Source organism: Medicago sativa, chromosome 6, assembly GCF_051527215.1.
Source record: "Medicago sativa cultivar Bolivia chromosome 6, Bolivia_mono, whole genome shotgun sequence".
NCBI lineage: Eukaryota > Viridiplantae > Streptophyta > Magnoliopsida > Fabales > Fabaceae > Medicago > Medicago sativa.
Genome location: NC_140754.1, coordinates 78586868 through 78605395, shown reverse-complemented (window position 1 = coordinate 78605395; position 18528 = coordinate 78586868). Strand labels below are relative to the sequence as shown.

The following is an 18528-nucleotide window of genomic DNA, read 5'->3' as shown; positions in this document are numbered from 1 at the left end:
TAAAATAAATGTGTCTAGTAATTTGTAACATGACTTATATTTAGAGACACTTTTTTTCTTCTTCCGAATGAGACTTATATGTATGGACAGAGGTTATATTGATGTTGCTGTTTTGTTTGGGTGTTTATGTCTAGTTCTTGCGTCGTTGCTAGAAACTGCAGTATAGTCCTTATCTAGTGCACATTGTATGGCTGAGATTAATGTTTAAACCGGTAAAATCAAACTGTAAATACTGTATGTGTCATGATAGAATTGGACTTGAGGAAAAGTTGTTTTGAGTTAAATTTGCGTTGATTTGGAGCAGTGGGAGCATGAATTGTTGCTTGCTTTGACTCTCTGGAGTGGATATATGGCAGGTTATTATTGATTCACAACCTTTGACAGTGGTTGTACTTGCGGCTGTGCTATTTGGTGAGTCCATTGGAATTGTTGGAGCTGCCGGGCTTGTACTTGGTGTCATAGGACTTGTGTTACTCGAGGTAGATTAATTTTGGTCTCATACTCTTTATGCACAGCCCAAAGTTAGCTTATTCTTATAATTGGAAGGATATCAAGGATATATTTTGCTATAGTTAGAACTGTCCACAACCAAAAAATACATTACCGAGTTGATTTTTTAATTTTGAGATGTACAATTTCTCTTGGCCTGTCCAATACCTTCTATTATGTAATATTCAGTAATGCAACACTACTTGTTTACTGCAGTTACCTTCCCTATCAATTGATGGGAGCAACTTCTCGCTATGGGGGGAAGTGGGGAGATGTGGATGCTTCTTGCATTGTGACCAAAAACGAATGGTTTTTTACTAACCATGAACTGTTAGAATATCAAAAAGGATGAAAAAGGCTTGAATGCTTGACAGAATGCAAAAAAATTATTTATTCATAACTCCATAATTAGTACAGAATTTGTCCTGTTTCTAGACCGAATCCGAATTGTCTACTGTCAAAATACTCTTCATTTACAGTATTCATAGATCTCGAATGTTGGATTAAGATTAGATGACTCATATTCCGATTTCCGACACAACCAAGTCATAATTTAAATACAAATTTGAAATATGAACTGTCCGATCTCAACCCAGAAGTTGAAATTTGCCGATTGCAATGACGGCGGACTACTTTCACTGCAGCTAAACCCAATCCTTCTAAGCCTTGCCTTTTGAAGAACATCTAATGCCAAATTCCCAAAATGACCGAGACAATGAAAAGCAGCAGAAGTGTCACATTTCCTCCTTGAATGAAAGTTGGCCTGCAAAATCATTCATTACAATTCGATATCAGTAACCACAACCTTTTCCTTCACAAATTCTAAGGGACTGAAAAATTGATTAATTGAAAGTAAGTTTATATGTATAACTTGTTTGCACTGCAATGAAGCACTAACACAGACATCGAACACAACACGAATACTGACACGTCGACAGTGGTAGAAATTTGAGAAAATGGAATAATCCACATGTGACAGTGTCATGTCAGTTGGACATGCCATCAATATGAAGGGCAGTAATGCATAGGTACATTGTGCCTTTCTTTTGAATGCTTAATTTTGTTATGTAAAACTCTGCAACACAAACATTTTGAAACATGTTGTCAGACACATCACAGTGCCCAACACTGGCACGACACTGACACATGTGACTACATTCAACAAATTCATTTTCTTAAATTATTATCGGAGTCGATGTGTTAGTGTCGTGTTTGGTATTCGTACCTGTGTCAGTACTTTACATCGTGAAATGTATAACTCTAATTAGCATCACTTGGAAAACACAAACCATACCTGATTTTTCCCTTCTTGGATTGTTGATGAATATAAGTCATGACAGGAGGAATAATCCCAAACAGAAAGCAATTTGCATAAACACCAGCAAAATAAGAGCTCTTGAAAAAGTAGACCTGAAATACGAATCTATCAACACCGAAAAACAAAGTACTAACAATGTTACAAACAATTTAATTCCGCGGCTGGTAACATAAGGTGGCACGGGGGTTGCACTTTCGTATCTAGCCGCAACATAAAATGTACCAGTAGACTACATGCAAATATGAACATTGTTCAAAATACAAAATTGAAACAAAACAAAAAATTGTGGAGATTCTATCAAGGGACCTATTGCTTACCTCAAAAAGAGAAACAAAAGAAGCAGCTATCATAGCAAAAGTTTCCCCATAGTTGAAGAAAAAATCATCTCTTTCTATTAACACAGTTTATGTAGGTTTTTATAGGAAATAGATAAATTGCAAAGGTTGTGTTAACTATCCTTCTAAACATATATTAAAAACCACAACAATCGAAATAAAATAACTAACCCTTTCTTCAACTCAGCAGCCTCTGATATATCCGGATTGATCGTAATTCGGGTAGTATTCATTACATTTTGCAGGGATGCATTCTCTACAAAAATTCAACCAATGACAAAACTGATAATAATATTCATACATTAAAATTTCAATTGCTTATCTCCGCTTCATATCAAATTCCACAATCTCTGATACTTCAATAGGTTATTTATCTTCACATGGTTTAGTAGTAATTGGCCAATGGATCAAAATGAGGTCTAAATATTCTAGTTGAAGAGTCCTGCAAAAACAAACATGGATACATTCAAATCAATATCCACAATTTATGAGAAAAACTAAAAATATAGCTAACTATTGAGAAGAAAAAAAAATTAATCACCTTAGAGATTCTGCAGAGCAGGAACAATGATCTCAGGATGATTATCAGTAACCCATAATTTAGAAGTACACCATATGCAGCAGCAACATCAAAATGTCTATAACCTTGTCTGATTGCTTCAAGGACATCATCTTTTCTAGTAAACTTACTGGTTGCTTCCGACCGTACCGAGGCCCATCACCGGCATTTTCCGTTATCCGGTGGAGGAGGGGAGGACTACTCCAGGGACTGTACGTGCATCAGCCATTTTGTTTGTTCTGTTAGGTTTATGTGATAAAAAGACTGTTGAATTGGATGTTGTGAAATAAAGGGTGGCTGAAGCTTCTGTTTATAATAGAATTTTAGGAATATTTAAACATGGAATGGCTATATAAAGCAATAAACAATTAAATGTATTTAATAGCACCCCTTTAGTTTTGTTTTTCATTTATCAGCTTAATCTTGTTTGCCTTTTCAATATATTTGATGAGAATTGTTTAAAGAAAAGTGTGGGAGAAAAGAAAACTACAAAACATTGAATCATATCATTCATGTTGTGATACTTTAGCAGTGGTTCATACATTAATGGCACTAACTAACATCGTGTACATATTTATACATTAATCTGTAGGAATAACGATTAGGCAAAGAGTAAAATTGAATGAACAAAGCATATCATACAAAATGGCTAAACAGAAACATCGAAAGCAGACCTGAATTTGAAGTAGTCGAGGAAAAAAACTTACATAAACAAAACACATAATACAACATAACACACACCGACAGCCACGGAGAAAAAACTCCCTCACAAACGATTAAAGATCTAACAAAGCACATCCAAATTTGAATATTCTAGTTTCTTCTATAGAAAAATAGATGAGAAAGAAACAAATAAAAGTGGAAGAAGAAACTTTACCCATAAGAACCTTTCTCCGTCAAATTCAAGCTCAAACAAAATCAGCTTCTCAAATTTCTCCTTCTCATTTTGCACATGATTTGAGTTTCCCCTCCCCTGCCTCAAATTCTGAAAAAGAAAAACCTAACAAAAAATATATACACATCAAAATGAGACAAAATGCTCTCAAACAACATCAGAACAACAAAAAAGGAAAGAGTAAAAAGTGAAATACCTGGAGCAGAAAGAAACCTGTCAAAGCATTACCTTCCCATCAATGTCTCACTCTCCACCATCTTCAACATATGAACACAAACCTAGCCACACCATCCTTCTAATCAAAGGGATATTCCTACCCCATTTTCAGTCCCCTCCGCTATTCTTTTTTGTGCAAAATTATATTGAAGTGATCACGACCTACATCTAAAAACAGCTAATAAAGCATGATGCAACTTGACAGTAATTGCAATTACACTTCATTGTATTTTCTCTATTTTATATCTTTGTCCATTGACAATTGAAACATAAATGAAACTTGTTTGTCACAAAATGTTAAAACTAAAAAACTAAACATGCACTGAGATTGCAGATCATGTCAATTCGAAAATTGTTATGACATTGTGGGTTCAAGACACAATATATCTAGCTAACCAATTAAAGTCCAACAAAGGATGAAAAATATAGTAAAATAACTATGACTAAAACTTGGCAACTATAAGGGAGGACAATGTTTGGTTTTGTTTTAGTGTCTCACCTGATATTTGGTTGAATGGGTGGGAAAGAAATAGCTGAGAATAAACTGCAGAAAAAGAGAGATATTAGTGTAAGAACATAGATGAGAATACGACAAAAAGTTGAGAAAAAGTATCTTAAGAACGTCTACCGCAACAAAACTTGCCAACTGCTGCAATCAAACATAAAATGGCATTCAAAACATGAGCCAAAGCAGACATAGAAACTACAGGGGGAGAACTCTTATCACCAACAATGCAATGAAAGGCGTAGAAACAGACATGAAATTTTTTTGTCGATGCACTGTGAATCCGCCTTCACATATCAGAGCACACAACATGACCAAATCAAAGCGCTTAATTACCAAAACAAATCTTTCTTTTAACTATCAAATACCAAAACGAAAACCTCTTATGCTTACAAACCAATATTCAAAATATATGATGAATATCAAATAAAACAATAAGAAACACATACCATTTGTTCTTTCTTTTGTCGTCAAGATATCTTGAGAATGAATGATTCAACCCATAGCTCCTGCAATACACTTGTAAAGAACACAAAAATGGAATTCTTCAAATATATAGCAAAATTAAAACACAAAAATGAACAGAATAAGATCAACAACACAAATCCAAAACAAAATCAATTACCACCTCAAAGCTATAGATTCAGCCAAAGTAGGAAAGTGAAGCTGCAAAACTCACTCCACCATTGTTTTTCCTTCCTGAAAAGAATCAAAAGTAACATTGAACTAAAGAATGTGATGTATAAATAAAATCATAAGTGAGTTGTCAAAAAAATCGAAGATATCAATACTTTGATGTACTCTATCGAAACATGAAATTCAGAGAAACTCATCAACAATTATGTATTGTGTCATTCTTACACAGACAGATTGACCTCAAAAGCCTTCTCAAAGGTGTCACCTAGCTGATTGAGGGAAGTAGTAATTGCATCCAAGCCCTTCCGAATCGAAGGATTGTCCATTCTTTTATTATAGTCAGAAGGCTGATATAATGGCTTGAATAACCATACAAAAGCAAAATCACACAGAAATAAGTTGATTCCCATTCAACTAATAATGTAAATGACAAACATATTTTTTGCAACATTATGTTATATCATGTATCATATCCATGCATTGCATTGAACATAATAAATGGTAATCACCTGAGTTGAAAAAGGACTTGTAAAGGTATTAAATGAGTGTGATTTGAGTGTTTAGGCATGGTGTCTTGTTGTTGCGGAGCTGGATTGTTTTCATCCAGCATTGATTTGGCTTTATGAGCCAAAACACCCCAGAAACCTATAAATTACATAAAAACATATCAAATCATAACAAAATTACTATTAACTTTGATTTGGTTCGGAATCGTTTGATTGCCAACAACTCAAAACACATTATAAGAAACCTATAAATAAGATAAAAACATATCAAATCATAATAAACTTACTATTAACTTTGATTTGGTTCAGAATTTTAATCCAGAGTTTATCGTTGTCCCATGTGTCGTTGCCGGCTCAAGATTCACATTTTAATTCAAATCATTTTGCTTATCGTAAATTCCCAAATCCACAACCTAACAACCGTGTTCCCTTTCCTTCTTCTCTTCTCACGACCATCGCCGTCGATAACAATCGGCGCTTATCAACATCGACGTCGCCGTTCCTTTACAATCTGCGCCTGTAACAACTGTGTTCCCTTTCGTCTTCGTTACTCTTCCTGTTTCGGCCGCCATACAAAACTGAAAATGGAGAATAGCAAACTCACCAAAAATAATATAGTCACCAACTGAAATTTTGTAGTCTCACAACAGATTACCATAACCCAAAATCAATAAACAAAACAAAATACTCAAACCCAGAAACAAACATAGAAAAACACAAATTCATAAACTCAGACAAAATTAAACCAAAGTCTCTAAATTAATTAAAACAAACACAACATACAAACCAAACAAACTCTCAATCGACTAAGCTACATGAAGAAGAGAGGTAAAGAAACATCAAAAACAACATAAAGAAGAAACATGCATGCAGAAAAAAAAGCAAGAAACCAAACTGAGATGATGATGGCGATCAACAGAACCGGACACAAACCTGCGATATGAAACAACCAGAGAGAATCATACATGCATGGCTTTAGATTGGAGACGACCGTCTCTCTCTTCCTCTTCCTCACCGGCGCCGCCGTTTTTCGCCGCAGTTGTGACGAAGGAGAATTGATTCTCCTCCCTTTCCCTTTCCCTTTCCCGTTCCCGTTCCCCCCTTCTTTCTCCCGTTCCCGTTTATCTCTCCCTTTTTTTTTTCTTTTTTTCTTTTCACATATATAGGCAAGGGGAGTCCAATTTGTATTTTACCAAAATGCCCCTCAGAAGGGCAAAATGGTAATTTCAACGGACATTATTTTTCTAATTTAGTTTAGTAGATTATGTATGATTAATCACTGACGGCCAATCACAATGTGTTAATTTATCTATCAATTTTCCTTAAAGAAAATTAATCAATCTATTTGCTTAAAAAAACTAATCCATCTATTAAAATTTAGTTTGTGTTATCCGAAGTTTAAAGAATGCTCATAAATATGGACCAAAAATTGGTACAATTAAAATGTAGACTTGTACAATATTTAGTAAAACTAGAACATCGACCCGTGCGACGCACGGGTCCAACCAACGAAGAAAAGCGACGAATAAGTTATATCGTCTAATTGGGTTGTAATTTAATAGTTCCATAAGGAATATGATGTATTACATAATTAGTATTAAGTTGACATCGTTAGAGTATGACATCATTAAAGTACAAAAGAGACATGAACAATTTATGCAAACACGTTCTTGGATTTACATGGACAATTTACAAAGCAAATTTTTACTACATTAGAATATATAACTATTTTTGATTTTTATAAACTCTAAATGGGAATGAAGATAGTGGAGGTCAGATGTTTGAGACATGCTAACCTCTAAGGCTTAAGAGAGGTTACACGTTCATTCAACATTATGTTACTTAAAATAAATGGTTTCAAACATATACATTCAATCATAGTCAGGTGTACTTTACCATATGACCAACTAACTTACATTAAAAAAGGATAACTAATGATAGAAAAGTATCTTGGCCATTTTCGAATTGAAATTCCATATGAATGCATGTTAAAATCATAAAATAAGTTGAACTTTTTAAAACTTGATCGTATTATTAATGTATCTAAACTGAGTTGAACTTGTTCAAATTTGAGTATTTTAGATCCTCTAAATTTATATGTAGGTGACCTGCTTAAACTATATATTATGTGATGTCCGATAATTGATAACCTGTAGCTTTGCTTCTATCTCAGCTTGTTTGATGTCTTATAACTTTGCTTCTATCTCTTAAAATCATAAAATAAGTTGAACTTATTTAAATTTGAGTATTAACGATGTATCCAAACTTTGTTTAACTTATTTAAATTTTGTTTACGCTATGTCTGCGCATAAATTTTTTTGTCTTTTATATTTTCTTCTAACACTATATCAGATGGAATAATTTGCAAATACACTATATTATACTAAATCAAAATAAAGGTGGACATATAACTTAACGCAAAAAAGACATATTCATTAGATTTTCTGAGGATAAGGAAACATCTTACACGTTACTGAAAACATAAAACAAAAATACATCTCTAAATCATCATTGGTAAGTCTGAGATTAAAAACAGAAACAACTTAAAAACATATAAGAAAAATACATAGAACTAACCACATTTTAATCTCGTGTAATACAATTAAAATTCGATTTTATCTACAACTTGAAAAACCCCAATTAGAATTTTCTAAAACATGGATTGACTCAAAGAAAATATGGTGTATCTAAAATACCTCAAAAAAAAAAAAACACACACACACACACATTTCCTTGACTATGCTGACCCGTGAGAGGGTGAAGATGATTTTTGCTGAGGGGGTTAAGCTTTAATAATAAGAGATAAACGTGAGCATATGAATGACATTCATTGCGTGACAAAAAGGTTAGAAGGTCAAATGTTAGACTTTATTGTGTGGTAAAAGAGTATTTAAAAGATTGATCTTAAAGAAGAAGGTCAAACAATTGCATTTAAATGAGGAGAATTTTTTTGGATTTGATGTGAATGAAATTCATTGCGTGACAAAGGGGTGAGAAGGTCAAATGATAGAATTTATTGTGTGGTAAAGGAGCATTTAAAAGATTGATCTTAAAGAAGAATGTCAAACAATTGCATTTATATGAATGGTAAAAGTGCATTTAATGAATGGCAAAGGAGTGAGAATGTCAAATGTGAGAATTCGAAATGCTTTAAGGACATTTAAATGAGAAATTCAAACAATTGAATTTGAAATGAATGACATTTATTGCATGACAAAGGGGTGAGGAGGTCAAATCTGCGAATTTATTGCCTTGAAATGGGAGGGAAAAAGCTAGGTAAAAATTAGGGTTAGGGATTGCTTGACTAGACAAGCTTTAGAAAAAAAATATCGTTTATTTTTTTAAAAAATTATTTAACGCATTTCTTTTATTTGAACTGTGTTTATTTTTTTGAAACCATATTATTGAAAATTTGCAACCATATTATCTTATTTTCCAACCGTGTTCTATTATTGAAATGTTGCAACCATATTATTTTATTTTCTAAACAACTGTGTCCTTAAATGAAATGAATTGCAAAACAACCTGAATTTAAATGAATTTATGGCGTGTATTAAGGGTTTAAATGAAATGAATTGCTAAACAACCTGGATTTAAATGTATTTATGGCGTGTATTAAGGGTGAGGAGGTCAAACCTGGAATTAATGCGTTAGAAATGGGAGGAAAAATGCTAGGTTAATTTTATGGTCAGGGTTAGTTTGACCCGACAAGCTTTAGTAAGTAAGATTGTGGATTTATATTCAACATGGGATGCATTGTGGCATTTTACTCAAAATGGATTCAGGACCCACATTAATTTGGACACTTTTTTTTAAACAATATTAGAAGCATCCTTCTTTAGGATAATATTTTTTATTTTAGATAAGATAATTTTGGAGTGTTTGATTTCTTCAAGGGTTTCCTCTTCCATAGGGTTTGTCTGATTGTATTCATGGATCCATCTTTTAATGCATCACCTCAAACAAAAATGTTTCCTCAAGCTCTTTAAAACATTTGTAACATACCATTTTGTCAACTACCAAAACCTTGCTTTGAAAGGCAAGGCTCTTGCAAACAATGCAAAAGTAGCCTTCATGGTAGGTTGGTTCTGGCGGAAGGAGACACCCTCATACACTGACTTGCACGACTAGCTAATCAAGTTTTGGTCTCTAGTGGAGAATGGCATCCCTTAGTATGAAATTTTGAGTTCTTTCTTCAAAATCAATATGATATGTGACCAGTTAGGTTTGTTAGAACATGGAATTTGAAATAATAATATCTTCTTTGTGCTTTTTCTTTGACAACAAATGTAAAGCCGAATGATTTTAGAACAAAAACATCTAATGTAGGATATCCATGACTTGCCTCACAAGTATTGGAAGCCTAAAACTCTATTTTTTTTTATAAGCAACAAGATTTAATTGAAATGAGTAAAAGGGGTACTCAAACCCACTACAACACAAAAGATCACGCTAAACATAGGGTAACCCCTGATTTAAACCCCCTTTTTTCTAAAACTCTATTTTCTATTGCCTCAAGCATTGAAACTTCTTTGTCCTTGGATGAGAATACTCGAATCTGAACCACCGGACATCTTTCTTGATTTATGGTTGATGTTGACCTATATAATCATTTGCATGATCACATTCTTGTAAAAAGATAAGGATGCACATTCTTTGATGATGATGAGTATGAAAGATTACCATTGTCAAAATATAGGGCATTCAGTGGAAACATTTAGAAGATTGAAACCTCATGTATCCCATAAACATAAACATGATAATCAAAGGAAGAAAGTCATGATATATAGGCCTAAAACCCTGAGAATAAGGAAGGAGCCAAAGAACAGCATGATCAGAATCGAGACAACAAAGAGAAATTCAGAAGTCCTAAAGAGATTGTGAACATAGAAGACTTTCAATATGATGCATCTCATGAACTAGGGGTTTTGAATATTGGGGGAGTGATTGTATAGGAATTGAAGAACTAGGGTAGTTTCAAGGAATTCTTGTAATCAAACATTCGAATTCTAGTGGATGTCCTTGGTGGAGGCATTTTGCATCAAGAAGAGTAGACGTAGCCCGAAGCGAAGACGAAAGGGTGAACTACTATAAATCTCGGCGTTCTCTCTCTTCTCTATCCTCTTTAATTTTGATTAATTGTGTATTTGAAGCTTTAAAAATTGAAAGTGTAGAAATTAAGTGTGATCTAGGTTTAATCCTTTAAACTTGATTTTGATTTGTCTCACATTACTATAAGATCACACCTACACAATTGTGTTAATTAGTATCATTGATTAATTGTTTTTAGGTTTGGTTTGAGTTGTGCTTGTTTTGTATCTTTTGTGAATTGTGTTAATATTGGATTGTGTTAAGATTACTTAGAATCTCTCAATTCAAACTTGATCTTAGTTTGAATATAGTCTTGTTATTTATTATCATGGTTATTAAACCTTGCATAATCCGATAAGTCGTAATTTGCCTTTACTGAAAACGCTTTCGCTACAAACTCGATGTAAATTTTAAAATGCTATTCACCCCCTATAGCGCGTATTACATTGCCAACCCACCAACAAGTGGCATCAAGAGCCAGGTCTCTTCGCTAACGGTTTATCACCGGAAGAGTCAATATGGCAAGTACGGAGCCAAAATGGGCGTATAATAGAGCACCAATTTTTGACGGCGAAAATTACGACTATTGGAAAGAATTCATGAGCATTCATATCCAATCGGTGGACATGGATGTGTGGGATCCTGTAACCAATGGGCGGTTTCAACTGCAAATTGTTGCTAATGGTGTCACACAAGACAAACCAAAAGCCGATTGGAGTGACGATGACAAAAAGAAGGTCCAATACCATTTGAAGGGGATAAACATACTCATATCCTCTCTTAAGGTGAATGAGTATCATTCCGTCTCTCATTGTAAAACCGCTAAGGCTATGTGGGTCGTGTTGGAAACTCTTCAAGAGAGAACTGACGACGTTAAGCAATCTAAAATTAATACTCTCATTCAACAATATGAACTTTTCGCATGGAGGATGGTGAATCCATCTCCTCTATGCAAATGAGGTTCACTGATATTGTTAACAAGTTACAAAACCTAGGAAAGGACATCTTAAACCAAGATTGCACTAATAAAATCTTGAGATGTATGACTAAGGATTGGCAACCTAAAGTGACGGCTATTAAGGAATTACAAAACCTTAATACCCTTAGCATTACCACTCTCTATGGAAAACTCAAGGAACATGAGCATGAGATTATAAGATTGAAGTCTAGTGAGGAAGACCTTAAGAAAAAAGAAAAGAAACCAGTTGTTCTAAAAGCCTCCTCGTCTAAACATCGAGATTGTGACCCCGGAAGTGAATCACCTAGTGATGAAGAAATGGGGTAGTTTGTTAGACGCTTTAATCATTACATCCAAAAGAATGGGTTAAAGCGTAGTGACAAGAACCTTGGGAACTCTGAGAAGACTCTCCTTCAAGAGGATGAAAAGGGTCCAAATTTCTATGGATGTGGAAAATCCGGTCACCTAAAGAGTGAATGTCCCGAACTGCTTAAAACAAAAGGCAAATCTAACTCATCTGATATGTCAAAAGGGAGAAGAGCTTAAATAGCATGGGAAGATGAACAAATTTTCCTCTACACGAAGTGACTCTAATAACGATGAAGTTGCTAATCTATGGTTCATGGGACAACAAAGACAAAAGAATAAGCTTCTTGAGGTTAGTGATTTGGATTCCGACAATAATCCTTCATATAATGAATTGCAAAATGTTGTTATAGAAATGCATGGAGATGTTATGAATGCCTATAAAAAATAGGCTCTCAAAAGAGAACCATTCTCAAGTTAGAGGCTGAAATTTTAAAAATGAAAGAAGATTTTGAACTTTTTAAAAGGAGTATGCATCTCTATAGAACAAGAAATTTGCAATTTCCATAAAAAGAGTCACCTAAGTCAATTGTATCAATAACACCTAAGTCTAAACCTAAGGATATTGATACATGTGAAGCTTGTCCTAAGTTAGAATAAGAGATCACATCTCTAAAGAGTAAAATAGAACAAGCCTCAAATGTTCCCATGGCCTTTGCTATAAAATCTATTGACAACAACTGTCATTTTAAAAACTCCTCTAAGATGATTCGCTGCAATTTTCTTGTTGAGGAATAATTGGGTGTTGACTGAGGTTTGACTTTTGGCTAGGGCACAAATTTTGGCTATTGTGGGGTTGTGTTGCCGCTTCCGACACAGTTTGGGTGAGGGGGCAATTCCAACCAAGGTGGCCATAACAACCACAATTTATGCAAATAAGGTGGATGCCTTCATATTGGACCTTATACGAGTGTCCATTGACCCAAATTTTTCCTACAACAAGTACAGTGAGGTCCACTTCGACACAGACTTTAGAAAATCTACCTCTTTCAATTTTCAAAGTATTGGTGTCTACTTTAATTGGTCTTCCTATTGCTGAAGCCATTGCCAACAGGAAACTTTCATCATAATAAACTAAGTTCAGACTAGGAAAACGTACTGAGGAGTCAACCTTTGCATTAGAGGATGCAAACTAAGGAGATCAGTGAGAAACTCCTAAGCTGTGATAAAAAATCAGCCATGGCCCTCCGGTGATATTTTTTTCTTTGTCTACAGCTTGGTCGATTTTCACCATGTAGAATCCATTATTATTATCCATGATTTCAAATCCTCCTTGCAATTTCCAAACTTTTTGGAGACAATCCTTCATAGTGTTGTAACCGAGAGTTTTCCCCAAGAGTTTCACAACAAGAGCATCATTCCAATTACAATTTGATAACGCTTGATAGTCAAAATGCTCGTATAAATATAAATATACATAATTATACAATGAAATAGACAATACAAATATTATCTAACATATATACAAACATGTTTTCCTTTAAGAACACACAAAGGGTACAATATATAAGAAATAGGAATTAAACATTTCAATATCACTGTTAAAAAAATAGGATTAACCACTCTAATTAGAAATGGAAAAATTATTAAATTTGTTTTGAATTTCGCTTAACATAAAAGTACGAATTTCATATTTTTCTTTTCTATAATTTCTTCTATAACTTAATTTTTTTTTTTTTTAGTAATGTCTATCAAGGATCATTCCCAATAAACTCCATCTCCACATTCCTAGGGCGGTCCCCACCAACAAAGTCAAGATTGTAAAGTATACAAACCATTAGCATTGAAGATAGGAAAGGTAACAAAGGTCCAAATATCCAAAGTTGAAGTGTGATTGCTGTATAAAAAAGCCTAATTCCAACAACATTCAATAACATAGCCTTTCCAAGATGTTGGGTTAAATATTCTGGTGTCACCATAGACTTAACACTTTGTGGAGTTGATATTAACATATTTACTTGATTGATAAATGCTGCAGATAGAGTGTGACAAATAAATGAGAATGATAACATTGTTAGTACTATGGCAAATTTTAGTACCACAACAAATTCACCATGTGCTCCAAAAACTGATTCTTTGATAGGCTTTTTAACACTATATGTGCTGCTTATAATTGCTCCTAAGCCAGCACATAGGAGAATGGATGTTGTTGACATTAGGGTTGTTCCCATTATTAGGTTTCGAAGGCTTTGCACTGCAACCAAGTTTTTGTTGTCAATATCCTGCATATTTTTACAAGTAACATTATTATTTTTATTTTTATGTATGATAAAAAATGAAATAATGGATAATCGTACATAAATCCTTCCAAAAGCATAGTAATGTACAGCAGCAATCTTATGGCTCTAGTTTAATATTTTAAATACCATTCGTAACATCCTTAAAAAAAATGTCTTATTTGTAACAGTATAGAGTCAAAGGATTAATGTTTCTTTTTGGTGGCTAATTAAGCTTATATCATAATATTCTTCTTGATTCAATGTTTGAAGTGTTACTTTTGCCCAATTAATATAAAACAAAGAGTCACATTTTTAAATTGATAAAGTTACCTCTTCAATAAATTTTTGTTGTATAATGTCTTTCTTTAAAACGCTGTTGCTTTTTTTATGGCAATAAAAAATGTTAATCTTTATTTTTAATCCGTAAAAATACTGTTATTTAGAAATTTGAGACATCATGAATCTAGCTTCGTATCATCCACAATGAAGATATCCACTTTTGAATACCTAAGTGGATCTAATATGTACAAATTACTCATTTATAATTTTTTAATAATAGTCCATAATAAACACTCAATCTTACATTTTGTAAAAAAAAAAAAAAACACCCTCAATCTTACATCTATAAATAAATTTAAATAAATTCCAGCAATAAAAAGTTGTTGGACCCATGGAGAAAGAGTGCTTAGTTGAACTCTCCTACTCCACATGCATCTTTCATATTTTCTTCCACGATGGCATACATATTAGCTACACCATACTTAATGAGCTAAGCCTCCTCCATTGAGGATGGTCTCATAATAGGGTTCTTAAGGCAAATATCACTCATTTGAGGATTTGATGTGGACCAACCAGATATCAATAAAATATTTTTTTTTATAGGGGGAATAAAATAAAATATTGTTTATGCCATCCACTTTTTATCATTGTAAAATGTTTTTTTATTAAAAATGACGAAGGACCACTCTTAGACTATTTTTCAGAGGTTTATTTTTTTTTAAGAGGCCAAAAAGAAACCGAAATATTAACAGTCAAAATACAATTCAGATGATTTTTTTTTCAGAGGTTTATTAATAGACAAATCTCGCTCCTTTTTATATTTTAAACTTTTATTTGAAGAATTTTATATTTTCAACTTAAGCTTTAACATCCTTAATTTTTTTTGCTTCACACTTCCTATATATTGGATATAATAATGTTGGTGATAATTGTTGATTAGTGATTATGTTGGTTTCATAGATACAACATTACACCATTTGTTTATAAGTTTTCTTATGGCTCTTGCTCACCAATCTACGTATTTGGTACAACCATTTATATAACGACTACCTCTATTGTTAAATGTACACAATTTCTCTTTCAAACAAAAATGTACAGGATTTCATTGACTAAATCACATGAAATTAAAATTGATAATAATATATAATTTACTAGTATTTTTTTCTTTCTTTCTAATTTACCCTTTTGGATAGGAGAATTCTTTTATCTTCCTCAATATTTATTCATTACTTATTAGTTTTTATTATTTAACTTCATTTTTTCAGGGGACTCAGCTTGCTTCTTAGTTAGTACAATAGGATATAAAATAATTAGAAATATTGATGTAAACAAATAATGAAGGTAGTTGCAAATAAACTTTAAAAGTGCCTAAGAAAAAATAACAATAAAATGTTTTATGATATTTTTTTTGTTTTAGTGGTGGACAGAGTTTGAACCCCAAACCTTGCATATATTTATACATTGTCCTTACTAGCTGAGTTAAGTTTACGAGAACAAAATGTTTTATGATATTCTATAATTAAGGACGGAGGTAGAAAATCACATAATTCATCTCTCAAACCTAACACATAAGCTAGCTCCACATAGAAATGTAGTACTTACATCAAATAGTATTACCAAGAAGAAATGGATTCAAAGATGGAAAGTTGGTGTCTTTGGTATTTTACTATTTCTCCTAAACAATTAATTTCTCTCTATTGGATATTTCTCCTATTTGGAGAGCTCTTTCTTTTAAATTTATTTTACGCATAATTAAAGTCTTTTAAACAAGCCAACAAATTGCAACACCAATTTGAATAAACACATTTAAATTAAGTCCCCTAAAAACACATAGCTGAGTTATTGAAGATAAATTATTTTTTTTTTTAAAAAAATGAAGATAAATTATTTGACATTGGACTAGCTTGTAGAAGAAGAAATTAACATATTATTAATTGTAAAAATTCAATGATTTAGGGATTTGGTGGAGGGGTGGGTAATTATTTTTATTTGATGGGTCGAATACTCCATATACTTAATTCCGGTTTGTGGGTAACAATTTTTTTTTTTTATCAAAAACATAATTTATATTAATTCCACTTATAGAAATTTTCATTTGCAGTACAAAAATGAAATTAAATTTAAAGGTTTGTGGGTAATGAAATTTTCATTTGCAGTACAAAAACATAATTTATATTAATTCCACTTATAGTTTTGTGTGTGTTACCTTCATCATGACAGGAACCCAATGTCTTCGACCATCTGCATCTCTTCCAAACGTTGTGGTGTATGGCTGTGATCGAGTCATATGCCATAACCAATAATGATAGAAAACGAGGATGAGAAACCCGCATGGTACAAGCAGCATATCCATATAATATTTTTGCCACTCCATATTCTTTATCTGTATGAATCGAATTCGATAATCAAGGTTTTAAACTCTCACGTACGCATCAACCACTTGTGCTAGATCTTGATTTTGTTTTCCTTTAGGTACGTAATTACTGTTACTATTACTTTCACCTTGGCTGAATGCACACCCACAGTTATATGTTTGTGTACATCTATATATAACATATTTTTTGGTTACTAGCTACTTTGAAAACCTAATAGTTTTACTTTTAATATTCTTATCCTCTTCTATTCATGAACGGAACGAGACGAAAACATAAACGAATAATAAATTTTCTTTCTTTTAATTATTTTTTCCTTTAAAAAACTTTAGATACAAGCAAAAAGACATGTTTGGTGTTCACCAGAATTTAACATTTAATAATTTAAGAGTGCTTAGATAAGATAACACGGGTCTCTTCTAATTTATCAAGTTTCTGAGTTAGAATTCAACTTTAGGGTTGCAACATCGTTAAAACTCAGGAAAAATTTGTCGTCCATTTGATGTCTCACAAGACTCGAGATATTAGTTTCCGCAACTGCACATGTGGAGGACACCTGATTTACACCAAAGAAGAATTTGACATTTAATAAAATTGCGATTTGCCTTAAAACTCCCCATGTAAGTTTATGTTTGCAACTAGAATTATAATTATTCATCAATGGGACAATAAAAAATTATTAGTATATGTTTTAAATTTTAGGTTTTGTTTATTTCTAGTTTTTAAATACTTATACACTAATACTCTTTCACTAATTTAATATATATTCTTTTAAACAATCAATTTTATATTTTTTTAAGATCTGTATAATATGGACCTCTCAAAAATGGTACAATAGAAACCCTTATCATTTTTTTTTGAAGAAACTAAAATTGAATGCATTGAACAACAAGCAACTGATTTTTTTAGCACAAGGTGTGCTTAGACGAAACCATCAAAAGGAGTATCAAATTACAACTAAGATTACCCATTATCACCATATTTATTCATATTGGTGGCTGAGGGCCTCTCGACTCTAATACATAAGGCAGTTAATAGAGGTGATATTCATGGGTACAAGTATGTCGCGGCGCACCAGTAGTTTGCCATTTGTTGTTTGCAGACGATTGTTTCTTGTTTTGCAGGGCCAATGTGGTGGAAGCACAACGTTTACTCACTATTCTTGAAACTTATGAGGCAACATCTGGGCAAGAAATTAACTTATCAAACCATGAGGTGTTTTTCAGTCGCAATATGAGTGGGGCAGCGTAGGAGGATTTGTCACGCATTAGTGGCGTCCGACATGTGATGGGTACTGGAAAGTATTAGGGATTACCTTCGATGATTGGTAGAGATAAGAGGTCCGTTTTTTCTTTTATCAAGGATCGTATATGGAGACGAATAAATGCGTGGAGGGGACGAGCATTATCGAAGGCGGGAAAGGAAGTTATCATCAAATCTGTGTTACAATCTATTCCTCCATATATAATGAGTATTTATCTTTTGCCAAATTCAGTTATAGATGATATTGAGAAGATGATCAATGCGTTTTGGTGGGGAGGAAGGAGTAACAACAGAGGGATTAAATGGATGGCTTGGGAACTTGTGGCATGCCCCCAAAGAGTTTGGTGGAATGGGGTTTCGGAATTTCAAAGCTTTTAATCTCGCTATGGTAGCTAAGCAAGGATGGAGTTTTCTGTCTAAACCTGATTCTCTAGTTGCTAGAGTTTTTAAATCGGGGTACTTTCCACGGTCTTCATTTTTGGGTGCTAAACTCGGTAATAACCCGAGCTTTGCTTGGCGGA

At 33.2% G+C, this 18528-nt stretch overlaps 1 protein-coding gene and 2 long non-coding RNA genes across 26 annotated transcripts; all 3 read right to left on the bottom strand.

Moving 5' to 3' along the window:
- Nucleotides 1-856: 856 nt before the first annotated feature.
- On the bottom strand, nt 857-4997 carry LOC146917070 (uncharacterized). 24 transcript variants are annotated; one of them, XR_015015444.1, is made up of 10 exons: nt 4946-4976; nt 4767-4826; nt 4441-4461; nt 4312-4356; nt 3793-3980; nt 3579-3701; nt 2684-2911; nt 2314-2584; nt 1784-1899; nt 857-1252 (listed from the first exon to the last, which is right to left on the bottom strand). It is a non-coding gene; the product is annotated as an uncharacterized LOC146917070 (long non-coding RNA). The 24 variants fall into 24 exon arrangements; XR_015015443.1 differs by having other exon boundaries at nt 4767-4836; nt 4946-4960; XR_015015432.1 differs by lacking the exon at nt 4441-4461 and having other exon boundaries at nt 4767-4836; nt 4946-4997.
- LOC146917069 (uncharacterized) lies at nt 4996-6659 on the bottom strand. Its single transcript, XR_015015453.1, has 5 exons — nt 6393-6659; nt 5747-6037; nt 5463-5598; nt 5179-5312; nt 4996-5016 (listed from the first exon to the last, which is right to left on the bottom strand). It is a non-coding gene; the product is annotated as an uncharacterized LOC146917069 (long non-coding RNA).
- A 6649-nt stretch (nt 6660-13308) lies between these two features.
- Nucleotides 13309-16918, bottom strand: LOC146917068 (uncharacterized). Its single transcript, XM_085718883.1, has 2 exons — nt 16579-16918; nt 13309-14096 (listed from the first exon to the last, which is right to left on the bottom strand). Exons 1-2 carry the CDS (start codon nt 16744-16746, stop codon nt 13566-13568), a joined length of 699 nt encoding a protein of 232 aa, XP_085575009.1. The 5' UTR covers nt 16747-16918; the 3' UTR covers nt 13309-13565.
- Nucleotides 16919-18528: the final 1610 nt, after the last annotated feature.